At 39.7% G+C, this 27,225-nt stretch overlaps 1 protein-coding gene across 1 annotated transcript in view; it reads right to left on the bottom strand.

The window, feature by feature from the left end:
* Positions 1-26,889, bottom strand: part of SHPRH (SNF2 histone linker PHD RING helicase) — a 48,481-nt gene extending 21,592 nt beyond the window's left edge. Inside the window, exons 1-15 of the mRNA XM_058020354.1 lie at positions 26,816-26,889; positions 23,744-24,413; positions 23,202-23,331; positions 17,122-17,340; positions 16,734-16,812; positions 15,792-15,942; positions 14,433-14,538; positions 13,697-13,953; positions 11,644-12,339; positions 8,844-9,095; positions 7,986-8,064; positions 5,901-6,064; positions 5,554-5,810; positions 2,669-2,790; positions 116-204 (exon numbers count right to left, since the gene is read on the bottom strand). Coding sequence (XP_057876337.1) covers positions 116-204; positions 2,669-2,790; positions 5,554-5,810; positions 5,901-6,064; positions 7,986-8,064; positions 8,844-9,095; positions 11,644-12,339; positions 13,697-13,953; positions 14,433-14,538; positions 15,792-15,942; positions 16,734-16,812; positions 17,122-17,340; positions 23,202-23,331; positions 23,744-24,382 — 3,240 coding nt within the window. The 5' untranslated portion in view covers positions 24,383-24,413; positions 26,816-26,889. The remainder of the gene's footprint in view (positions 1-115; positions 205-2,668; positions 2,791-5,553; positions 5,811-5,900; positions 6,065-7,985; positions 8,065-8,843; positions 9,096-11,643; positions 12,340-13,696; positions 13,954-14,432; positions 14,539-15,791; positions 15,943-16,733; positions 16,813-17,121; positions 17,341-23,201; positions 23,332-23,743; positions 24,414-26,815) is intronic.
* Positions 26,890-27,225: the final 336 nt, after the last annotated feature.

Below are 27,225 nucleotides of genomic sequence, written 5' to 3'. Positions count from 1 at the left end.
GAAAGAGTAATTCAGCATACCACTGGGATGAAGAAAAGACTGACCTGTTAAATTAAAGTATTTTAAAGTATTCCAGTTCTTAACTATGCTTCTTTACATTTCAATGCTCACTCACTTGCAAGGAATCTGTTTTGAGCTTTTCTTTGTGCTCTTCGGATGATCTCAGTACTTCTCTGTACAGCTCCGCAGCCAATGCATATTCTTCTGAATTAAAAAAGAGTAGCAAAAACACAGACACATTGTGTTGGATTTTAAATATACAAACAGCTACGACCTTACAAGTGTTACATTACTTGTAACATACTAAGATGTTCTCAGAGAGTCTCTATATTAAATGCCTGTCTTCAAGCAATTCTTTCCTAATCATTCCTCCCCCCAAAACATTGGTAAAAAATAGAATATGATATTCTACAAAGACTTACACAGTTTTCAAATTGAATATCTTTTGTCACGGTAAGATCTGTAAACCTCTTAAAATATGTATTCATGGTTGCATAAATCAAAAAAAATATCATGTTGCACTTAAAAAAATCATCCACAACTCACTGCAGTGATGCATTGCTAAATTTGCACTGTAAATGCATTATTCACTCTCCCAGTGAAAGCCATCAAAGTTGTGTCATACTTCAGAAATGCAGAAATGATTAGGTACATGCAGGAAGCATAACTACTGATGTAAGCTGCCAGCATCACAATCACTCCTCAGAAAATAGCTGATATCAATTAAAAAGAAATACAAAATTGAAGTTGTGTATGGAAAAGCAGTGAAAAAATAAATCCATCTTAATTTGCTTTTCTCAACTGATGGAAATTTACTTAGCCAGTAATACTCTTAGAGACTCTTAAAACATGGAGAAGCAGAGAGAAAAGAAATGCATAAAGACAGATAAGAGAGTAAAATAAAAACCATCATCCTATCTATATGGAAGTATAACAATTTTATGGCAACAAGATTTGTTGCTTCTTACATTGAAAGAGTTGCGTTTGTAAGGGTGTAGTCCCACCATACAGGATGGCAATTACCAGAAACAGCCAAAAGTTATGTGCTGAATTTGCTAGTTTGAAGCTTGTCAGGCCTCCCCTGAATTTTTCCTTCCCTGCCTGAACCTTTTACTTGGCTTAGCTGTGATAGCAATTTCTGTAATTCACTACGTGTCTATGGCAAATTTTTAGTATATTTTTAAACTTTTGTTTATCTTTGTGTGGTACAAACACAGCTTTCTATAGACAGCAGTAACAAGCAGTTATTCCATGTAGAATGAGATATTTACAACTACCACAATGATGTAGTGTAGGGAAATAGGCCTAGTAAAAATAGCAGAGGCTATTGACAAGTAAAGATATAGGATGCAGTGTAGAGTACAGCCATGGGATGCTAAGAGATGGTGCACAGGCTTGGCAGTGAATAAGAAAGCCATGGCTATAAACAACTCACCCACAGTCAAAGAAATGCAGACTTAGAGCTGGACAAAACTGGTTTTAGGGGCAACAAAGAGAACAAAGAAAGAGTATGTAACATTCATAAAAGGCATCATGTCCACTAAATTCAGTGTTTTCATGGAGCTGCAGACCAATGAAGAAAGAGAAAGATGCAAACATGCTAGCAAACATAAAAATGACCCTCACTGGACTCTTGTGTGAGGAAGAAACCATCAACACAAACATCTTATTCCTACTGATGAAGGTAGTGACAACTGGCAATTGCACTGCCACCACATCTACCAAACCATTGACCTCAGGGTCCAGATGAGCTTAAGTAGAAAGGTAAGCAGAAAAGCAGGACAAGTAGAAACAAGTAAGTGTGATTGTTACTCTTTTCTTTGCCTGTAGCAATAAATTTGGACTAATAATAGACCTATAGATTTTCAATTATCCTAAGATTAAATTCATGGCCTCACTTTTATGTAAGGTGTGCTTCCTCCTTCCTGATAAAGAAGACTGAGTGTAAGGGTAATACTGGGGGAGGAGTTACAGACCAGAATTCTGCCTCTTTTGTCCTGCTTTTGTTTCTCAACAGGTGAAATTTTTATCAATCTGTTTTTCAAAATAGGCCAAACATAATTTTTGCTACTAGTCCATTTTAGAAGCATTACATCTGTATGTAACTCTTTTTAAGCATTTAACTGTATCAGAAGCACTTATCTCCATGCTGCAATTGTAACAAAGTATTTCAAACCCACTAACTACAGATTAAAGAATCTGAATATAGTCCTTCTGTGAGGCAAGTAAGAGAAAGGCAGTTTGCCTGTTCTCTTTGAAGGAAGACTTGGACATGAGCTGGAAAAATTCAAACAGCCTGTCAACTTTAGAAGAACTTGGAAAAGTGGCATTTTTACACATTCATAATGGAGAAATTTTAATTTATTTTGTGGGACGCTCAAGATTCATATAATTATTTTTGTTTCTCTTTCAAAGCTTTTTTGCCTCGTAATTTAGACAAAATCAATATTAACAGAGCTGTCTAGCAGGAGCAGCAAAAGGAATCTTAGCAGTCAGCATGGCTGGGGGCAAAAGGGAAGCCCAGAAAGCAGTACTGATAAACAAAAGCAGGTTAAGTACAACGACACAAGTATGACTTCTTTTAACTTCCCAGTACACAGAGATGGAGCATATCCTTTACTCCTGTACTGAAAGGAGTAGAGGATATGCTACAGCCCTTTGGTCTTACCTTTAATGATATGGATACCAGCTAAGCCATTGAGAGCACACACCAGCTGCCGGTGAGCTTCCTCACACTCTGTTCGACACTTCTTTTGCAGAGAGGCCAACAGTTCCTCCATGGTCATGGTGCTGAAAAGGAGACCAAATGGCTTGAATTAGAAACAAAATCACAGTATAGAAAAGTAAGGGGATCATGCTGAGCAGCATAGCAGATCATTACATGCATCCATGGTTTTTTTTGAGATTTCTTGACTTATTAAAAAACCTCTAGCTGTCAGATTTTCTTCCTGCTAGAGCTTTACCCTAACTTGAATGTGTCCAGAGGTTGTCATCTCCTGGAACACCAAGAAAAAAGGAGCAAGAAGAAAATTTGAACTTGATAAAATAATCCTTCATGGGGAAAAATATTGTTCTCCTTTTGTTAGCGGTGAACTGCAAACAAGCAACATAGACCTCATTTTGTCAAAAGCTGTTCAGATGAAAACAGCTATGACAGACCACACTTCTACCCTCTGCTACCAATCTAAACACAAAACACATGAAGTGTCAATATAAAGAAGAAAATGTGTGAAATGAGAACAGAGAAGACTAGCAAAAATCATTCTAAACTTCCTTTTCTACATTTGTCATATCTGCAGATTATGACAGGAATTTTACCAGAAGAGAATTAGCTTCACATAAAAATACCAGAAATGAAAAGAGTGAAGTGGGAACAGAAATGAGGAGGATGCAAGAAGGAAGCTTGAAGGGTACCTCGGAGTAAAGCCACAGGTTAAAGAATCAGAGGACTGGTATGAAGAGACAGGAGAGTAAACAATAGCAACAGCCTACAAGAGATGACCTGAGGCTGCTCCAAATACCAATTGCTGCTGTTACACCAGACACCACTCCCCTCCACTGAAACCCTGCTCCTCAGCCTCATTCACCTTCAGGAGAAGCACTCACTATTTGATGTTCAGCACCGTGGAACAGAGTACTGAACTCTTGCACAGACTGGGCTCCAATTATGCTGGAAGGATGCCCTTCCCTAGGCCTTTATTTTACCTTCCTTGCAACATTATTCCAGTTGCAGAAACTGATTCTTGGTTTTATAGTACAGTGTTACACCAGAATCAGCTTTAAATCAATACAATCACTATTCATAATTACTGAATTCTGCAAAGGAAATACTAAATACACATAACATATGCTGATACTTCCACCATTGCTACTTACCTTTTATTTTCAAAACCATCAGGAGTTCCAACAAAAATTGTTACAGCAGAAGGATGTACATATAAAACATGCAATTAGATACACAGCCTGAGACTACCAACTATGGCAAACAGAAGTGGTTTTTACTCAAGCTAATTAGGAAAACCTAGAAAAATCTCTTTTGAGAGCTTTTTTTTTCCTGAATAGATCTCATTTACTGCCTTCACTACACAGGTGGGTACACACTACCTAAAAAGGTCATCTATGATAGAACAGAATATGCTCCAAACTCAGGTTTTTAATCCAGGCCCATGTTTCTTATCTATATGCTCCAGCATCAACTTTCTTATTGCAGGAAATTTCTGTTATTCATCAAAGGTCCTAGCAGAGAATTTCTTCATTATTCTCCTATACATAACCAAAGACAGGAACTAAATCTTCTCTCTATCCTGGGAATGTCCACTGCTGTAGTCAAGTTTGGGTCACAAAAAAAAGGTATGTAAACAGTGCTGAAAATTGACTTTTCTCTGGACAGGTGATTTTAAGAAAGATTTAATTTTCATTGCTGGCTTTTCCATCAGTTACTATGCAGCTGTCACTGTGCAACCATTCCACCAAAATCAACACAGGATGAAGCTGTTCCCACCATGCTCTGCTCAGTTTACATATATTTCATTTATACTACACTGGCTCATTTTAATGCAGATAATCTTGTATGATGGGTGGGAATATTGATTTGAGTCCCTTGCTCCCACATTAGCAGACTGCCACAGTAAGTGCTACAGCACAGTGGCTAACTATTGGTCTCTGTTCAAGTAGAAGCAAAGTCAGCTTCAGCTGCTCAGGCACTGCAGGTGCCCTGTAGAACAAAGAGCAAGGAGTAGGACACAAAACTTCTAACAACGATTGAAAGAGACTGAATAGAATGGATGGAATAGGAAACAGTAGCAATAGCACTGGCAGCGCTAAAAGTGGAAGTTCTTCCCTATATGTAGTTTAAGAAAGAAACACAGATGTCCCTCTGAGAGGCTGGGATGGAAACAGCCTGCTCTTTCACAAACTCCTTCTAACTGACTGAAAAGATAGCAGCTACATTTCACAACAGGACTGGCAATATGGGGTTTTTTTGGTCTAACAAAAGCTGAGACCAAACTGGTAGTTGCAGAGCACTTATGGGGGAAGATGATCTTGAAGGCATGCAAATGAAAGAGCATTTGTACAGCTTTCAAGTTTGGATCTATATTTACAAATTCTGCAACCTCAAATTAACATTTTCTTTGAACTAAAGAACTATTCCATACTGTTGATTCAATTCTTCCATTGTTCTCATTCATGAATGTGAACTTTGTACAAGACAAAAAAAAAAGCAGTGGGCTTATTTTAAAACAAAAAAAGAATCTAGTTTGTTTCATACTCAATCTGTTACCTGCAACACTCTAGTCATAGTAAGGTTAGAATGCCACTGGAGAATCAAATGCCTTCAGTACTATGTTCTTTAACACAACAATTACACTAATGAACCCACTGTGCCTGTTCAGCCTCTGAGGTCATATTACCCTGGTGTGCCACAATCACACATTTAACTAAAGAAGCTTAAATTAGGCTTATTTGAGGACTGTACAAGAACTTGCACTGCTGGAGACAATCAGAGTTTTGCTTTGGATAAAGTAGGCCATTTAAGAAATTACAGAAATTCACCTTTTCTGTAGCGGCAAGAACTCTCCCCGAACAGCTTGTGGGTGACAGCAGGCCTGCCTGAGCCGTAGCAAAGGGTATAGAATAGAAGTCACAGTCCTTCTATCTAGGCTGCTAAGCTTAAGAGTCCAGTCTGAAATCTTCCTGAGTTTTGCCAATGCATCCTGGCAGCACACCTCGTGCTGGCGATGATAGAAGTGTCTCTCCACAGGAGAGAAGTGAAGCCAGTGTATATTTTCTGTCTGAGGGGGAATTTGAATCTGAAATTAAAAAAAGAAAGTAAGTAATTTGCAAATAAAACTATTGATAAATGATGTTCAGGAATTCTAAAACTCAAAACTTTGATTTACTTGGTCAAGCACATCCTTCTTTGCTGATCTCCACATGATCTTTGCAATTAGACTGTAGAGAGGCCGGGGATTTTTCCTGCAATAAGGCCGATATAGTAGCTGGTCCCACCAATGCTTGACCCAGTAAGGATCAACTCCAAGAAAAAGGACTAATCCATACAAATCTGCCAAGAAAAGAAAGTGTTTGTGTTTTAATACTTTGCAATACATCTCAAAAAAATTTAACGGTCATACAAAGCCTATGAAGCATAAACCACCTCCATTCTGGCCTTTATCTTTTGCACTTGTTTTCCAGTCATTCCCTCAGCAAAATATTTAATTTGAGGCAGGGGACTGGGTGGTGGAAGGTGGGCGCTCTCTCCTTCAGCTCGTTTTTGTTTTCCACACAACTTGAGAGAATTTAGCTGTTTGTGAGACACTTTCCTAATTTCAAGCTTAGCAGAAGAAAGCAAAGAATTTAAGTCTATTCAGAGCAGAGACAAGAGGCAGAAATTACATGATTGCATATGTTTAACTGGGTTTGCCAGGTTTTTCTAAACCAATATTGCTCAGCATCATTACTCCAGAGCCTGCTGTGCACCAACTGTCTGCTGCCCACAATCCTAGAAGGGGCTGCAATTCAGAAGAATTTTCACTTCTCTACTAATGCATAAGAAATTAATAAAAGACACTTCAATTGTTTTCTTGCTAATTGAGAGAATACATCTTGCTAATTCCGCCTAATTCTGAAACCCGTCACTTTTTGGAATGAAATTTAAGGATGTCCTGACTTTAAACGTCTGTCTTAATTTTACTGGAAAAACACAGAAGCACACATTTAAATGCTGCATGGGGATACTGCAGAAACAGAGATATGTGATGATATCTCCTAGTTCTTGAAAATCTGGTGGCTACATTCCTTATTCTGTTAGCTTTATCATAATTCAGTATTCAGCTGAAAACATCAAGACATTCACCAAATATATCATAGACCAGAAGAAGAAAAATCCAGGGAATCATTTCTGCGCAAGAAGCAATTGTTTACCCAGAGCTCCTATCCCACCGCATTACAGCAGCAGTGGCACAGATTGAAATGAGTCAGCAGTTTTCATCCCTGAAGTGATGGGGCTGCCTTAGAGTCTGTCAACATGTATTATGAACTGTGTGATATTTCAGATATGTATTAAATCAACACAATCACACACAGGGCCTTGAAGGAGCTCATCACGACACTAAAATCAATCATTTCTTTCTGCAGCTTTGCTTTATTAACGCTGTATTCTCGCAACTATTACATGTATTTATAAATTTAATTCAAAATTCCATTATGAATTAATCTGAAATATCGATTTTTACAACTTCGTATCCAAACAACAGTCCACAAGTGCTTACACTGATTTATCCACTTTTAAACACATTGCCCCAATGTGTACCATATATTCCAAAATCCATCAGAGAACACAGGGAGACAAAGCAGTTAGTCAGCTCCCTTTCTTTTATTCTATCTCTGTCTGAAGCCTGTCTACAGAAACTGAGCACAACACAAAAAAAGACAAGATAAATGTCACCTGCTAACATACAGCTACCTACTCCACACATCTCAAGTCATTAAGTCCTTACATAAGGACTGGAGATGGTTTCATAAGGTTTAGTATGATTTTTAGAATTTATATTCATAGCAGCAGATGCCCACAGTAGTTCATACAGAGCTATGCAAAAAGCAAATACAGCTTTGCTTGCTGTATTTGACAGTTCACAGGATTCTGTAACCAGAGCAGACTATCTGCTGTAAAGAAGGGTTAATATTTATCCACTCCACTAAGTGAAAACTGAAGAACACACTTGAGTCAGCTATTAGACACATAGCTTCTCTGCTCCCCAAAGTATTTGTCTAACTCAGGGAGACAAAAAGATTTCAGCTCTTCGATTTGTAAATTGATACATGTATTGATGGCTTTATTATTATGCTTAAAGTTTATGGCTTACAAAGTTAGAGTACCTAGTGAATTCAGAACAAAGCTAGCAGACATTTTAATTGCTTCAAAGCCCCACCTAGTTATCAGCATAAGGAAAGCCCTGAGATGACACCACTACATAAAATCTCACCTTCTAATCCTCGCTGCACAGGAGTGCCACTGACACACCAGCGATTGATTCCACTCAAACGGAGTGCCATCTCAGCAGCCTAATGAAAGGACACAGAGCCAATGGTAGGAAAGGAAAAACAGAGTGGAACACAGTCTGACAACACCTGGATCTTATTTCTGAGAAGTCTGAACATCTTTTCAGCATGTACCCTTAGACCTAGAAGCAGCATTGGTGCAATATATTATAAAAACATATATAACATTTTTTATCTTTTTAGAAGGTAACTGAAAGCTGACAAAAGCCATGTCCTCTTCCAAGCAATTAAGTGCAATTAAGGGCTCACAGAAGACAAACAAATAGCAAAATAAACTTTATGCTTAAAAAATTCTAAACATTAAAGCCTGTAAGGCATTATGTAAGTAGCATTTTTGTCTTCCTGTATTGGGCTAAAAAACTGAACAAAGACTAATTAAAATAATCCCCCCTGCAGACTGTATCCCTTGAGTTTGCAGACAGACTGCTGACTATTTTAGTTTCTAGACCCAAAGGACACATCTATGCCTCTGAGCCACATCACTGAACAAGGCTAGTGTCTTGTTGAAAACTATCAAACACCATATACAACATGATGACCTAGTTCTTTAAACTGTCAGTATAGATTATGTTAAGTATGTTTTGAGCTGGATATACTTCACAATCTTCCAAAATTCCAACAGGAGAACCATTCAATGGTAAGTATCTCCAACAGAAAATTCACTTTTGAAGAACAAGGGACAAGGACAAACTACATGAGTGTACTCTGAACATTAAGAGGGGGAAAGAAGAGACTCTCTTATTTTTTCAAGTTAAATGAATGCATGACCAGGAATGTCCTACCTTTGCAGTGGTGCATTCAACCATTTGTGCCTCATCGAGGCAGATCCTCCACCACTCCACTGCCACCAAGGGGCTGGGGATGGCCATGTAGCGCTTCTGGTTCCGGAAGCGGCGCCCGTCCTCGCTGTTGCTGTGGGGGATGTCCACGTAGTTGAGCTCGGAGCGCAGCACGTCGTAGGTGGTGATCACCACCTCCTGCTCTGCCAGCATGTGCGGCTGCAAAAAGCCGTGCTTCTTCACGCCTTGGTACACCTACAGGGATTCACAGGCAGCAGCACGAGAGCAAAACAGGGAGGTAAGCATGATAAAAATGCTAATATATCAGTACAGCTTAATATGTGCAAGCTTTTAGCAGTGTTGCTCATATAAAAAGAAACTATTCATAAAATGTGTGATCATCTAATAGTATGGTGGGAAATTCATCTAAGTAACCGGGTAATAAATACAATAGAGTCATGGATGCAAAATTTGTCAATTTTTTTATGACTTTGCAAAACATTTATTTCCTCCTTTGAAGGAGAGAGGACTTCATTATTTTCTACAAACAGTTATTTGTTAAAACAGTTGTTTGAAGATTAAGTATTCTGTAATGTTGTATGGAACAACATTATACAAATTACTGTTACATGTTCAGTCTTCTCCTTTCCTTTGCTGTAGATCATTAACTTTCTTCTAAAAACTTTACTCACTAAAATTTAATGGATAATTAGGCAAAGACAGAAATATGCATCAAAATATATAAAAACCAGAAATTGCACTCTGAGTAAAGTTTTACCTACAGAGATTTAGGAGATGAAAAAAAGTACCCTAGGTAAAATACAGTCTCTGTGCACTAGCAGAAACCCTTCATACTGACATTTGTTCTATTATCAGAAGTACTTTTCTTATCTCCCTCATAATGTTAAGCCAAATCCCTTTAGAAACGTACAGAAGTTAAAATAACTGCTCTTTACCCCTTGATGATCAGCACATGATTTCACTGTTAATTTCAGTCTTAACCCTACTTTTTCTCCCAGTAATATTCTTCCTCTACGTTTGTGCATACGGCAACAGTGTTTCTGTCAACTGAAAGAAACACCTGCAGATAATTTCTTTCTATTGAGCCCCAGAGTGGGACAACAGAGTAACTCAGCTCACTGCACATGAAACAAAAGAGAGAAGGGGAGCTTGGAAGGGGAAGAAAAAAGAAACAAATTAACCAAAAAGAGCACGCTCCCTGAAGAAACCACGAAGAAACAAACTGCCAAAGTCTAATGATTTCTTCAAGTACTTATGAATAGATTTTCTGGAGATTTATAACTTGGCCACGTTTTGATTATTTTCACAGCAGCAAGAAGACAATCTGTCACAAAGCAAGACTTACTGATAAATTTTAATTTCTCATTCTATTACATAAAACCATTAGGATTTCCCATGGGTTGTAAGCAGTTGAAGAGTAAAAAACACATTTCACATGCAATGCAAAAATTGTTAACATGGGAAACTGATTCTTTGAAACACCTCCATTACTTTCATTTTACCTCAACAGAAAATAAAACACCAAATTTTCATTTTGAAGCCACACTGAAAACAAGTCTCACAGTTAAAAGAAAATGAAAACAATCTTGCAGAATGGAAGATGCCACACAGTTTAAAGTACTGACATTCAGTATTTAAACTATTTTCTTGTGACCATGTACATCTATTTCTGCTAATTTTCTTTAAAGCTGGTATTAAACGTGGACTGGGCCCTAAGAAAACCATGTGAGTTTTACACATTTGTTAATTCCTGCATTAAATCTAATTGGACTACTCACACAAATAGCACTGGAGGCCTAGAATTCATTTATATGTTGGGCAACTATGTGTAATAGCCAAAGGTACCAGATATATCTCTGAATACAAAGTTATATCAATCTGCTACTACTTTGTTCAAAATACAAGTGATTGATGGTTTTCAAAGCTCTTGATCATTACAAAGGCTCCTGACTGCTAAAAATATGAAGGAAAAAACTTGGCTGCATTGGTAATAAAAGACTCTTGAATACTGTGATATCAGTATTTTCTAAAAACCTGCATGGTGATTATTACCCTAAGTATAATTAGGGTAATTAGATTTGTTCTAGTGACAGGGTTATTAGAAATCAAGTAAAAGGACAATACATAGTCTCCAAATAAGCAACATCCTAATAAATTTGGTAGATGTTATAGACACAACAGCCAGGTTGTAACAGTACTGTTTTCAGTAAACACCAATGCCAAAGACTTCTCTTATAAAGCCTGAGAACCAGAAATGCAAAGCTACAGGCTTTACCTACAGAAACATTTTTTATCTAGAACAGAAGGAGGAGCAACAGTCTGAGAATTGCTTAAGTGCACGTGTACAGTCAGACAACACTCAAAACACCCATAGGCTTTTCAAGTTCCTTGGTAGCCTTTCAAGAATTGCTTAAGTGCACGTGTACAGTCAGACAACACTCAAAACACCCATAGGCTTTTCAAGTTCCTTGGTAGCCTTTCAAACAGCCTTCCTTCTCAGAAGCCACATGTTGCTGCAACCACACAAAAATTTGCTTTCAGCCACTATACAATCTACTCCACTGGTTTATCCCCCAGAGACCAACTAAAACAGAAAAGAAAAAGGACTAATTGCAGACTGTCTTTCTGGGACAGCAATGCACCACATAATGCCAAAGCATTGGTCTAGCAGCAAGAAACCTAGAGCTCTGGCAGAGAGGACAAAGACCTCTGAACTTTGAGTGACACAAGCCCCAAGCCTTGATAAAATAACTCTCCAGAATATGAAGCTCTATAATCTTACCAGAACTCGAAGAGATGATGATCTTACATGCCTGTTGATCTCATCTACCCACTGGTGGCAAATAGAACTTGGAGAAATTATCAGAGTCGCTCTTGTGGGAACTGGTTTCATTGCCACAAGGCAATGGGGACAGTAGAAGGGCCTGCTCTTCAGGTTCTCCTCTTTGTAGTTTACACATTCTGCATGCTGCCACAGGTAACATTTCAGGCACTGCACACGAGCTTTGTAGTCAGCCAATCCAAGCTCACCACAGATGCATTCAAAACGATATTCAGAGGTATTAAATGGAAATACAGAACTGGTATGTTGTACGCTACTGCCAGCACGTTCTTGGGAATGTGAGGACTGGACCTTTGGGACTTCCTGCTGGATAACAGCTGTGGTTTTAGAAACATCAACATCAGGATGACTGCTCATGTCACTGGAGACAAGAAGGTTGCCAGGAAAATCAGGAGATTTTGGGACCTCAGTTTCTTGCTTAACATTTTTCTCTTCTACAGAGTTCTCATGATCTGCTTCAGATTTCCTGTTATTTTTACCAGTTGTACAGTAATCATGTTCTTCCATGGTGATATTCTCACGTGAAGCAGTTTCAAAGACATTTTCAGATGTTTCATCACTGTTTCTTGATTCTTTGGTTTGAGTTTTAGCATCAGTCAATTGCTTCTTCTGAATGTTTTCTGAAGTCCTTGCTACCTACAAAGTAAAATTAACCAAGAATGTCAGACTTTACATTCTAACTTGTCCAGTGACATTTAACAGCTACCAGTGCTACTTAATGTCTTCATTAATGACATAGCCAGAGGGACTGAGTGCATCCTCAGCAAATTTGCAGATGACACCAAGTTGAGCAATACAGCTGACACACCTGAAGGACGGGATGCTGTCCAGAGGGACCTGGACAAACTTGAGGAGTGGGCCCATGGGAATCTCATGCAGTTTAACAAGAGCAAGTGCAAGGTGCTGCACATGGCTTGGATGAACAGATTGAGAGCAGCCCTGCTGAGAAGGATTTGGGAGTACTGGTGGGTGAGAGGCTGGACACAATGCAGCAATGTGCACTTGCAGCCCAGAAAGACAAACATGTCCTGGACGGTATCCAAAGCAGCATGGGCAGCAGGGCCAGGGAGGGATCCTGCCTAGCTATTCATTCTTGTGAGACCCCATCTGGAGTACTGCAATCCAGCTTTGAGACACCCAACATAAGGAGGATGTGCAACTGTTGGATTAAGTCTAGAGCAGGGCCACGAAGATGATCAGAGGGCTGGAGCACCTCCCCTGTGAGGAAAGGCTAAGAGAGTTGGAATTTTTCAGCCTGGAGAAGAGAAGGCTTCAGGCTAAATTATGGCCTTCCAGTACCTGACCAAAAGCTATGAGAAGCTTTAAATGGACTATTTACAAGAGCACGTAGTGACAGGGCAAGGGGGGGATAGTTTTTAATGAAAGTTAATATGTTTAGATATTAGGAAGAAATTCTTCTCTGTGAGGTGGTGAGACACTGGAAGAGGTTGCCCAGAGCCAATGAGGCCCCAACCCTGGAAGTGTTCAAGGCCAGGTTGGATGGGGCTTTGAGAAACGTAATCTAGTGGAAGGTGTCCCCACGGCAAGGGGTTTGGAATTAGATGAGTTTTAAAGTCCCTTCCAACCCAAATGTCTTTCTCCCCACTCTTTTTTTTTAATGCACATATAAACACATCAGTACACAGATATTAAGGATTTATATTAATTTCCAGTTTGAGGATTTGGCTAATGTTTACCAGCGTTTAAAAAACAACTTCACAGTAAGAACAATACAACTCCCAGTAACACTAGTTTAGAAGACTTGTGACAGATGTAGTTAATATTTTAGCCCCAAATTTTATCTACTTATGATTTCTGCTTCTTTATTTGTAAGTGTTGAAGCAATTGCTGCAGTTTTCTTCATTTTTACCACTAAATCAGTGTCACTGAGCTTGTGTACATAGACAGTACAGCTGAGAGTAGCATGCAACTGGCAGAAAAAAAGAACAGCCTTTGCAACATTCTTTGAAATAACTACAGCAGCATGTTTTACCTGCTCTTTGGCTCTTTCTCGCTTCTTCTGTTCCTTGTAATTCTTCCCAAGCTTGAAGGACCCAGCCAGACCATGTCCTTTAACTTGTTCTACCACCTGTTCTGCAATGAGTTTTTCTAGAGTTCTTTTGAGAAGCCGTCTATTTCTCTGTGTGTCGTATCTATATATAGAACTGATGTACTTAAATATTGCAATTATGGATGCTCCTTTCTTCACATTCATTTCCTTTACAGCTGCTAATATCATTACTCGTAAGCCTGTACGAAGAATCAAAACAAAAAATTAAGTTACCTCACAGAATGCGTATTAAGGTAACTCTAAACATAGTGTTCATCTAAAAAATGCAGATAGGCAGCAGTTTTGACAAGCTTTTACTTGACACAGCTCTACAGATTGCTGTTTTGCAATGATTCTAAAACAGCTTTGGATAACGATAGAAATAAATCACCCAATTTTCTTACTGAGGCATAAAAAAGACAGCTTATTTCATTTAAATGCATAAACGCTTTACAAAGATCTCTAGTTGCATGGAGCTCTGTAGCAGAGTTCTGAGTTAGTAGCTTTACTTTTAACTGTGGATCACTTGTTTGTAGCATGCAATCCTACATGACAGAGCTCAGCAAAAGAATAACTTCATTCTGAAGAAGTCAAGAGTAGCCTTGAACTCATAGTCAGTGGCCAATATAACACAACACTAAGAGCAAAACATATTTTAAAACTCATCAGAAATACTTACTGGGATACTGTATTTTTTCCTTTAATTTAGGCTCCATTTCCTTTGGTTTTTTCTTTTTATTTCCCTCTAAAGGTTGAGGTGGAACAAAGAAGTTCACAAGCTTACCCTAATGCAGACAACAATAAATAGTTATTAGCTCATGTCTCTTCACAGTCACACTGACCTTCATTAATCTCCTCATACTTGCAAGTAAGCATGAGCTGCTACAAATATATGTTCTGATCTTACCAATTTGCTCAAATAGCTCTTTTTTAATGTACAGAGTGACACATCATTTAGTTCAGTTTCTTGGCAAACAGTGTTCAGCACCCTAACTGAAACACAAAAAGCAGCTCTGAAAGCCTCTTGGGTCCTCCACTGCTTCAGCATTAAGTTGCAGGAACCTACAGATGTAAGTGATCTAGGTTCCTGATGGGGGAGGAAAATATATATTTAATATATAGCTAGAAACACAAAAGGAAGTAAGCAATATAGAGGAAGACCTCTAGAAAGCTGTATAAAAAGCATGTTTCTCCTTTTAGGGATTGCCTCCCAAAACTTTACTCATATATTAGCTGACATCTGTCCCAACTACTTACATCATGAAACAGTTTCAGTAACTCCAGCCCTCCAAAAGCTCTGGTTTCTACCTATTGTTATCAGTTGGTGTCCAGGCACTTTAGTGCTTTTACTCCTCTGTCTGCACTACTTGGTGCTGACCCTCTTATATATTTAAGAATCATCTTATTCTCTCTCAGAATTGAGTCCTTTTAATGGCTAAAATGACAAGCAGGTAGGAGATCACTATGATAAATGTGCAATGAAACTGGCTGCCATGATTTCCAAGGGATGAAACTCACAAAGTGGTAAGAGTTTACTTAAGAATAATGGTCCTTTCCCTTCAGAAAAAATCTTTGGGTTTAGTGGATGTGCCAAGTTTTCACAGTATGCATGATGAGGAAAGTGAAAAGATGGAAAACTGTTCCTAAATAAGCTCCTTTATTATATGAAACAGAGGGAGAGCAGAAATCTTTACCCAGAATGTAAACTGTCCCTATTTTAGCACAGAACATGTGACTAATGGATGTTTGACACCCATCAATACAATGAAGTGAAGGAGCCTGTCCAAACTCCTGAAACCTGTCCAAACTATATTAACAGTACAATTGCCAGATAAAACCATAGAACAATGGCAAAGGATCAACAGCTTCTCATGCAAACTGTTCCACCATTAATGCTGCCATGTATCATGTCCTATTAAGGGAAAAACTTTCACAATATTAGAACTTTGAATATGGACTTCTAAAGCAATAAAAAGTGTACTTGCATTCATTCTGAAAAGCATTTTCTTCATAATAACTCTCAACCTGGTTTCCTTACCTCAGGTAATGCCAGATCATCTTGTTTAATCTCTGGTCCAGTATGATTCAGAATAAGAGCCAACACTTCCACTGTTTTTCCAAGACCCATCTCATCTGCCAAAATACCTCCAGGCCACTGGGGTCCAGCAGTTGGATACTCACGGATAATGCTAAAATTCAAGTACATTCCCAGCGAAAGTCAATTACCACAGAATGCTGTGACAGTGAAGGGTGTGTTCAGGGACACACAGCACAGCTTCAGCAAGGCAAAGTTTGTAAGGTGAGGCATTATCTTTTATTAGTTAAGCTGAGATAAACAAAAACTAGCAAGCTTTTTGGGTGTATGAATCTGATCAAGACAAATACACATGCCAGAATTTTCAGAATTTTTTCACCTCCTAATAGGCCTTGCCTTGCTAACCTTAGCATATCATAGCATTAGCCTCAAAAATTTGAAATATTTTTATATTCACATGTGGAGAAGATCTGAAAGTTACATAGGGAAAAATAAAAAGCAAACTAGCAATTAAGAGGTTCTATTCTGACCAAGTTAACAATAAAAGAGAAACAGGCTTAGTAATGCAATACCTAGCATTAATAAAAAGCTTTATACTGCTGCCTTCCTTTGGACTTTGAAAACATTGAAGAAAAAGAGCAAAGCCTCCAACACTCTAAATTAAAAAAAGTTAATATTAAACTTTAACATTAAATTATTGTCTTTTTTTAAGAAAAGCTTTAATAATAGTATCTTCAACTTGAGATCTACATATTTATCTGTGCATTACATACTTGAGTTTGTTCATTTTTTTCAAATTAAAGATATCACTGTTCTAATTCTTTAGTTGCTAACTGAAAAACAAATTATGGAATATCTTATATCCTGCAGGACAAAGCTACCAACATGGTTTTCACAAAGCACAACCCTGAGATGTCCTCAGAAAGAGTAACTATAAAAACATACCAGCCAGTAAATGGATTATAGTAGATTTTTTTTCCATCCAGAGTGATCACCTCCCGCCATAAGAAGTGCAGCGCGTTCTCTACGGAGAAAGTGTTCGTTTTACTGTGATGAAGTTTCTCTATCAACAGCACACCCCTTAGAATTATTCAGCCTTTTTGTGACATTAAGAGAAAAAAAGCTGAAGTCCACCTCAACAGAGCTTCATGACCAACATGACACATCAATGGCTGCTCAGCAAAACCTAGCTTATTATTTAGTGTATGACCCAAACAACAGCTTTTATAAAAATACTAATGAAATAACTCACAAAACTTCTAATCAAACAGCAAGGAAACATTACTGCTGACAATGCAATTACACTTTCCACAATTATGCAAGTTATACTTGCCACTAGTTGGAGTACTGGTGTGGTTCTCTCGGTGAAGCATCCAGTTCACAGCCTCACTTTGGTATGGCCTCAGGATGGGAATCAAAGCAGGATGCTGCACATCCTTTCTCAGGGACTGGATATCCTGCTGATGGGTGTGCCGCACAAAGTCATAAAGCTCTTCAATATTTTGTCGCTCTAGTTCCGTGTCGGATTCTTCCTCATCTTCCTCCAGCTCGTCTGCATACACAAATAATTTAAGACATGCATCATCAATCAACTTGGGACAACATTTCGGTAAATTCTACAGCAACATATTTAGTTTACATACATAAAAATAAGCAAAGCAAAGTGTCATTTAAACATATGCCCATGACTGCATCTGACTTAGCTAGCAGCAGTAGCAAACAATGAGCAGCTTAATAAGTGAAATAAAAAAAACATTGCAACAATAACAACAGTAATAATAATAGTAATAGAAATGAAAAGGAAAAAATAGAGAGATTAAAAGAACCGAAGAAACAAGTGATGCACAATACAATTGCTCACCTCTCACTGATCAATTCCCAGCCCATTCCCAAGTAGCAACTGGTGGCTCCCAGCCAACTCCCATTAGTTTATAAACTGAGGATGTTGTTCCACAGTGTGGAATGTCCCTTTGACTGTCCTGGCCATGCTCCCTCCCTTCTTGTGCACTGCAGAGCAAGGACTGAAAAGTCCTTGACTTGGGGCAAGCACCACTCAGCCAGAAGTAACAAATCATTGCATTACAAACATTATTGTCACAGGGAACCCAAACACATGGCACTCAGCAGCTACTAAGAAGAAAATGAACTCTGCCCCAACTGGAACCACGACATCCAAAAGTTAACATGCTATGGTGAGCACAGACGTATACATAATCAGCAAAGCTCTTTAGAATATATGTATAGAATGACCAGAACTTATTTATTTAATAGAGACTTTCCACTAAAAAATTCCAATTGTTACAGAATCACAATTATCTCATGCTTCTGATTTAAATATTAATAAATGACCTTATTGAAATGAAAAAAGTTAACCTTAACCTATTCATCTGGTTAAGAAAATTGTAGCAGCAGGATAAAAATATTACTCTCACCACTTGCATCACTGCAAAAATTCAGACAAAGTATACTTTCAAAATTAAAAACCCATCTCAAGAGAAGTAATCACCCTTTGGGACAGAAGGCCTACCCTTCTTTTCTACCCTATAAGAAAGAAGGCCTTGTGTTTATGTATTTTTCACATAATTGGATATATGGGCATACACGGAACTTAAACAATGTAGAACAAAAATTCATGAAAACTTCAAGGGTTGGTGTTCTAAAAAACAGGTATGAGAGAATGAAAGACTTGCAGGCCAAGTTTTAACAGTGTTTTAGGCCTAAAATTACAACATCAGTATCAAAAAAATACAGACCGGTTCTAACCTTAGCTAGCACTGGAGATAAACTCACGCTGCAGAATTTTTGTCTTAAAAACAAACAAACAAACAACAACAACAACAACAAAAAAGCCACCATCAGAATTGGAAGCAAGTCAAGACTATCATTTGCAGCACAAAGTAACCTTAAAGTATATTTAACATTTTAATAAAGCAGCGAACGGCTGACACACTTAAATCAGATTTTAATTCTGATGCCTTGGGCTAACAAGGAAGAGATGTACCTGGCAAAAACCAGAAAGCTTAATCTTATCATAAGGTTCAGAAGCTGGTATTAGGACTCTTTCTGGAAAAGCAAAAGCTTTCCTTCATTCAAATGGGTGATGAAGGTGAAGAATGATTTCCAAAACAAAAGGAGGAAATTATCCACCTATATATGGCAGCCATCAGTGCCTTCCCCTAATCCTTTCAAATCAAGGAACAATCCCAGAGCTTGTCAAGGGAAATGAGAATCCTGAAAGACATGAAGTTTCTACATATTCATGAAAACCATACATATGACTTGTAACATAAAGAAGGCAATCAGAGTATACATGTGGGGTTATTAATGATCCAGCCAAACAAAAAGCACCAAGAAAGCATTCAGCTTTACATATTAAAGAAACCATTCGAAGGGATCCTCTAACATATACCCCTCACTTTAGGAAAAGAACAGAAAATTAGAGTATTTGCAAAGTATAACTTTGATTAAAGAATTTGATATATAATGACACCTATCATTATACTTGCTAAAATAACAGTCTTCAAATCTCACATTTTTAAGTGTACTAAATTGACTGCTACAAAAATGAAGTCTATCCAGAATTGTACATGAGAGGAAAGACTGCAATATAATTTAAAGCAAATTTTTTTAAATGCAATTGGATTTTTTTGTACACACCTTTCTTGTTTTGTTGATTCTTTCAGAGATTTCTTTTTCAATATTAAATGGTTCTACATACCACGGGGATTTTGAAAAGGATGCTAGGGAAGTTTATCCCTCTCAGTTACTTATTAAACAGTGAATATTTAATTATGCTTTCAACCATTTCAAAATGTAATTCAGTTACAGAGGTCTCATCTTAATCTTTTTTACATTTGAGAAACAGATGCCATTGTACTATCTAAAAATTCAGTTTCTCTGATGCTTTTCAAGTACTCTATTTAATTCCTTCAATGACTGAACTACAGTTCTGCTACTGCATCTGCAGTAGGATCTTTCCTTCTCCAGACTGCAGTATAACAATATCTGCTCTAATGAAACAGCCTAGATTAATGGAAAACTTGTTGCCTCACATATGGCAGTAAATAAACAAATACCAAAACCATCTTTGTACAAAGAATTTGTTCTTCTTAAGAAAACTGAGGATAAATGGTAAATGATGAAAAGGTAAGATGGCAGACAACATCTGCCTGAGCACGCAGATTTGGCTGAGACTCAGAGAAAACAGAGAGTTTATGACCTTTGGAAGAAAGGGCTGGCAGTTCAGGACGACTACAAGGATGTTGCGAGGTTACTGTATTAAATTTTGGGTCCCTCACTACATGACAAGAAAGACATGGAAGTGCTGGAGCACATCCAGAGCAGAGCAGTAAAGCTGTTAATGGATCTGGAACACAAGTCTTATGAGGAGCAGCTGAGGGAGTTGGGGTCGTTTGGACAAAAATAGATGAGGGGGAGACCTTAGTCCTCTCTACAACTACCTGAACGGAGGTCATAGTGAGATGGGGGCTGGTCTCTTCTCCCAAGTAACTGAACAAGAAGAAATGGCCTCAAGTTGCACCAGGGGAAGGTTAAATTGGGTAACAGGGAAAAATTTCTTCCCATAAAGGGTTGTCAAGCATAAGAACGGGCTGGCCAGGGAGGTGGTTGAGTCACATCACTGGAAATATTTAAAAGACTTGTAAATGAGGCACTTAGGGACATGGTTGAGTAATTGACTTGGCAGTGCTGGGTTAAAACCTAAATGATTCAAGGATTCCACACTAAACATTTTATCATGTTTTTTTCAGATTATTTAATGCACCTATGGCTATGCTTGCCATAACACAGACGAACTTCCTGCCACAAAGTCTCAAAACCAGAAGCATATCACCAGAATTAACAGAGTACAGTGAGGAAACATACATTAAAATTAAATGTAGCAATAGAGAGGTCATATCTGTTATTTGTGTAAATCCTTGAGCACAACACCATCAGCATGAGAATTTGCTCATCAGTGGGGGGAACAAGAAGCTTCATCTTGGAATGTTATTGTATAGATTTCACTTTAGATGGATATTGATAAATGTTAAAATATATACTTAGGTGTAATTTTACAACTAATTCTGTTTAAAAATGGGTGGAATTTAAACTAAGTTGTTAGAAACATTTAAGAGAAATGCATTAATCAGCACAGAATCAAGGGTATATTATTTTATGCCACATCAGTAAGTTCATGTTCAAAAACTGTTAGGAAATGAAACTACTTTCCCATTGCATAATCACCTGGGGTCCTGCTTCACAAATATTTTTCATTTCTGTGACATGCTTTTTCTGAATTCAGAGCAGAGCATAATGCACACTAAGGACTTACATTAGTGGTTTAGTGATCATGTTTTGTTCTCTAACACCTTCAGGATAATTCTTTACAATTGATTTGGTTTCACTAACACTGAACATTAAATTGATGTATTTACTGAGCTATACACCTACCTACTGAACTGCAACCCTGCTTGCAGCAGTTAGCAAAGAGGCCATAATTTTTTCCTTCTGCATAGTTTTCCATTCATCTATTGAATTACTACTGAAACTCCATGGCCTAGTCTGCTTGAAAGCTTTCAGTTGCTCTTCATCTCTGTTACGCTGAATAATACATTTAAACATTGTTGATATCACTTCACCAATCATTCTTTTTCTCAAAGCATTAGTAATACATTAAGCTGCACATGCCTTTGAAGGACTTGACTGGTGATTTGCAATCATTTATTTCTGTTCTCCGTGCCAGCTATTTTACTTTGTCACTTACATGGCATTCACTGGCGTGAAATCAAGACTCCATTATTATTTTACAGCACATAAAAACGTACATGCTCAAAAACAGTCCAAATCTTTACCAGCTGGCAACACAGCTCCTTTACAAACCTGAGCTGCTTGCATCGCTCATGAAAAGTTAAGGCATGACAATCCAACTTCTCATGACCACATTCCTGCCCCAGAAACTTTGAGGGGCATGTCTTCCCTTTCAGAAAGTGACTCTTCGCCTGTAAGCTACACTGAACCAGGTACTCTCTATAAACACATCCTTTGGTGTGCTGAGGACAAATGTCCCAGGTTCCAGCAGAAAATTAGTTTGGATCTTAAAGTAAGTCACCAGTAATTTTCTTCACAATCTCCTTCCCCAACTCTTCCACAATGAGAAAATATGCAGAGAAGAAAATTGTGCTTTCTGCTATAGCATTACATTTATTTCAGCACTCTATCATATACCTTAGAGATCTCAAGTCTATGAATTCCCTGGCAACTGTTCTGCTTCTAATGCATTTATGATAATGTGTTTCTCCTAACAGATTTAAAACTACTACTATTCATTTCTAGACCTTAAACTATTTATTCTTCAGACCTCTTCTTGGATCTGATTTGTCATGCTTTCCAACCTAAACTGGCATATTTGTGTCAGTCAGATTCAGTTTTTGGAAGGATGATTTCTTATGTGCAGTACCTTCCCCACTTACTGACTTATATTGGCCCCTCCCTTGGTACACCTCAAGTTGTTCCTCGCAGCTGCACGTTTGTTCTTCACAGCAGGTAAGGATGTTCAGATTTTATTCTGTTAGCTTTTCCTTTTAGCTTCTCTTTAGCCTGAGTTGCCTGATTTTTATACAACTCTGCCTCTTCTAATTAAGTGCAGTGCTATTTGGGGAGGATGCTAGGCTTTTGCCACAACACAAACTATGTATACTAGTCACTGAATCAGTCTTCAGTCAAAATTTTGAATCAACTCTACACTCAGGAATGAGACAAAGGTTGGTTGGGTTGGTTGTTTGTTTTTTCCAAAAGTTTCCTAAGACACCACAACATAAAGCCATTGTTTATTATCCTATAAATCTGTATTACTAGTAAGTGTAATCTGGCAAATATACCTTTAATTCTAAAATGATAGAGAGGCCTATGTTTCTCAATCTGCAGTGGTATATTCTCAAAACTGTTGTAAAGCTGCATTTTGTAGTATTTTACATTGTAACTGCTTTACAATATAAACCAAAATGAAATCTATTGCCTATTGTGATAGGCCCCAACCTGGGAACAAGTTTTCCAAATTTAATTCCTGGCTCTTTTACACTGTTACTGTATGATTCGGAGAAGATACTGTACATCTGTTCAAACTGCCCCCATGAAACAGTGGCAACTGTATTTACTTCCAAAAAAGTAAGGACTCAAAACAACTCTATGCTTCAGTATCTGTAGAGAAGAATTATCACCTCTGACTTCAGCATAAACAAATTAGCATATGATTAATGCCCAGATAATAGTATTGGGTGAATTACCTAATAATGCTGCCTGCAAAAGAAGAGTTACTCCAGATGGCAGGAATAACTACTATTTTCCCTTACATTTACAACTACTACAGAAGACAAAACTGTTTCTGTTCATCAACAATCAACTTTATTGCATTACCTGGAATTAAAAAACTGTAGAACTTCTCCATGAGTTTTTGAATAATCTGATTAGCTTTTTTGGGTCTTCCACCTCCATCACTGAGAAATTCTGGTTTACTTAGCCCAGCTTCAAGAAGATAAATTCCAACCTGTGAAAAGGTTACACAGTTAACAATTTAATAATTAAATTAAATTAACAAATAATTTAATTGACAAAAATATTATAAACAAAAGAGCACAAAAAATAATAACAATGGCTCAAAAATTAGCAGGCACAGACAGATATAGTAAATCTACTAAAAACACCATGTAGAGGAAACACAACTAAAATCTTCTGTGATTCCTTCAGGTAATACATTATACATTGCTAATGGTGAAAAAGTAAAAATATATTTACAGGAAAAACCACACTGAAAACATTACAAAAGCATGTAGAAATGATACATTTTCATCACATTACAAATACATAGTAGCTGCCAGACTTTGTTCAGATATTTTTATTTTATATTTCAAACAAAAAAAGAACCTCCAAAATGCAAAATTAATATAATGAATGCATACCTTTAAAGCCTGAGCCTCTCCAGGTCTTTGATAAAGTCCAATTATCTTTTTCTTTTGCAACCATCTCAAACCTTCCAATATTTCACCACTTAAAGTTGCTTCCACCAGAATACGTTGTTCATAAGCACCCAGGTATTCTTTTGTTTCATTACTGTGCTCTTCTTCACTTCTTTCATGAACACAGACCTGCAGCTCATCATCAGAGTCTCCTCTCATTAGAGTAAAGCTCCTGTCGTGGAATTCATCAGTTAGAATTTGCTCAGAAGACAGACGAAGAGCAAATTCTCCCAACAAAGCCTTCCAGGACCCATCTGCACGGTATGGCAAGACTATAATATTTAGCTGTACAGACACAGGAGTCAAGATGGAATAAGAGTCCTCTTCATCGTTAACTGTCAAAAACTTAACAGATTTTGAGCCACTGCCATCTTTCTGTACAAGATCTTCATCAGTGCTGTCATCGTTTATAACAATGAAGGATGCAGAAGTGCTTGGAACAGGAATATGGTCCTCATTAGTTACTTCATCATCTAAAGACACCATCTCATTTCTCCGGTCTTCGTGCATGTTCCAGCAGAGCTTTTTCTTCTTCTCCTCATCCACTTTGGATGGAGGCGCACGTTTCCGACGACCGCTCATTTTGCCGTTTTCTCAACGGTGCTCTCAGTATCTGCAAGGTGAAGTGAATCAGTCAACAACAGGCATTACAAAATCAAATGGCCACACTAGAATTTCACTGTGCAAAATTCTGGGACACAAATACATGCACTGTGCAGTCAAACTGTTCAGAAGGATTAGCTTTAGAGGGCCTCCTATTCCTGTGCCATCACACAAAGCTGGACATGAAGCACGGTCTCGTACCAGATCTTACAAGTTTGCCAGACAGCTACAAAGATCAAGAAGACTGCTTCATTTCAGAGCTCTTACTCAGAATCTAGTGGGATAGATATAAACCAAGAAGCAGGGGAATGCTTCAAAGATGGGGGTGGAGGAAGACAGCAAAAAAACCAAAACAAACCTCCGCAAACAAAAGTGCAGAAGTACAGGAGATCTGGGGGCGGGAGTGGGGTAAATACACATAAAATTCCTCTTTTCTTTTAAAGTCTACATAGAGCTGAAACTTAAACTTGACACAGGGCTAAGTCTGAAGATGCCACTACATAAAATATGGTTTAGAGCCCAAGCTATTAAGTTCTGTCCTTCAAAGTCCCCAATGACCTTGCTACTAGTATTGAATAATTTTCCCAGGAAACTGTGCATCCTGGGCCCTGGATATACAAACTGCTTGCAGAAGAGCCCTTAGTTAGTTATTGTGCATTTCAGGGGGACCAGTCAGCAAACTAAATGTAGAGTCTTACTGATACTGACTAACTGCAAACCTAAGTCAAGACGGACATCCAACTCCTCAACTGACCCAGGCACAGAACAGACTTTGTGGATAAAATACGAGAAAATAAAGTACAACTGCTAAATGGTATATATGAAGAAGCAAAATATAGAATATTAGATCCATCTGGGAAACTAATAACTACATAGCCAAAACCACAGGCTCATAATTAAATACTCAAGCAAGTAGGAACTTTTTTCAAAAGATTTTTTACAAGGAGCCTGAACGTAGCAATAGGTCTGTGACATTATATTACACTTTGTGAGTATGGATATTTATGTCAATTCAGCTTGTGCATACAACTTTTAAAGGAATGTAGGAAGATAAGAGGAAAATATTGTAAGCTACTAAATCCAGTACAACATACCTTAATGTTAAAGAGGTTTATGCTGGAACATAACAGAATTCCTGTTACGGAATAATTTTGTAAGGGTCTTGGAAAAAAACAAAAAAACCCCCAAACTAATAATTCACCGCTAACTGATAATTCATGAAAGCCAAAGGAAATATCGTGGAACATACAAATTTTTCTCTGTTTGAATCTCAAACACAAAATCACAGACTCGGTTAGGTTGGAAAAGACTGCTAAGATCATCGAGTCCAAGCTGTGGCTGAACACGGCCCTGTCAACTAGACCACAGCACACAGTGCCACATCCAATCTTGCCTTAAACACCTTCAGGGATGGTGACTCTACCACCACCCCGGGCAGCCCATTCCAATGCCTAATCACTCTTTCTGTGAAGAAATTCTTCCAAAGGTTCAATCGAAACATTCCCTGGCGCAGCCCAAGGCCATCCTGTCACAGCTGTTGGGGAGAAGAGGCCGACTCCCACCTGGCTACAGCCTCCTTTCAAGCACTCGCAGAGAATGATAGTCTATAGTCTCTCACAATTACACAACACACTTCAGGGAAGGAAGGGCGAGTTTTTCAAAACAATGCTCATGCACACGGAGCGATGCTGACAGCACTTGAAGCAAATCCCGACGGCGAGCACACACCGCACTCAACCCCGAGGCAGAAGGCTCCCAGCGGGACCCCGGCCTGCTCGAGCCCGCCAGCGTGGGCATCGCACCCTGAGGGACAAGCGGGAGGGAACCGCTCGGTGCGAGCGGGCTCTGCCCGCAGCTCCAGCGGCCACAAAACGCCCGCGCCTATGAGGGGCAGCGGCAGCCACGCCCGGGGCAGGGGAAGCGGCGGGGGCCGTCTGCAGAGGAGCCCCGCGGACCGCGGCTCCACCGCCGCCCCGAACACCCGCCGACCCCAGGGCCAGGGCCGGGGCCTCCCGCACCGCGCTCCGCCGCAGGGACGCGGACAGCTCTCGCAGTCTCGAACGAGGAAAGCGACAGGAAGCTGGGGAAGGCGAGCCCAGCAGCGGAATGCGAAACCCTCGGCAGCCGGCACTGCACCACCGCGATGCCGGCCACCGGCGGGCTCTGCGCGGCTGCGGTGACCTACCGCCGCCCCCCGGTCACTGCGCAGCGGGCCCGCGGCATCCCCCGCTACCCGTGGCCACTCGCACAGGCCTCGGGCTGCCCGGGCCCGTCGCCGCCGCCCGCGGCACGGCCGCCGCGCACCTAAGGACTATCGCGGCGGGAGGAGCGGCCGCTCACGGCCGTAGCGGAGGCCGGGGGGCAGCCCCGGGGGCAGGGTGAGGGGAGCGGGGCGAGGAGCCGCGGACGTACCGGAGCGGTGACGCTGCTGCCCCGGCGGCCGCGGCTCCTCCTGGCTCGGGCGGGGCCCCCGCGGCGGGGGGGCGGGTCCGGGGGGCGCGAGACCGCACCGCCCCTGGCAGCGCCGGACGGAGCCCCCGGGCAGGGGGGGTGGAGGGGCAGGCGGGTACGCGGGAGCGCGAGCACCCGCCCTGGCCCGAGCGGCAGCCAATGGGCTTCAAGAACCGTGACGTTTGCCCCGCCCCTCCCTGATGTCAGCGGAACACTGCGAAGGGAAGGCCGGGGAACCGCGCAGGCGCAGTTGGATGCACCTCGGGCGAGGGGGCGGGGCTAAAGCGACGGTGCCCTCAGTGGGGCGTGGCTGAGGGCGGGGCGAGCGCTGTGTTGTGACGTCACGCGGGTAGGCGTGGCCGTGCAGGGTG

The sequence above is a fragment of the Melospiza georgiana genome, chromosome 3, assembly GCF_028018845.1.
Source record: "Melospiza georgiana isolate bMelGeo1 chromosome 3, bMelGeo1.pri, whole genome shotgun sequence".
Classification (NCBI taxonomy): domain Eukaryota; kingdom Metazoa; phylum Chordata; class Aves; order Passeriformes; family Passerellidae; genus Melospiza; species Melospiza georgiana.
The sequence above is the reverse complement of the archived record's forward strand: the minus strand, read 5'-3'. Positions and strand labels throughout refer to the sequence as shown.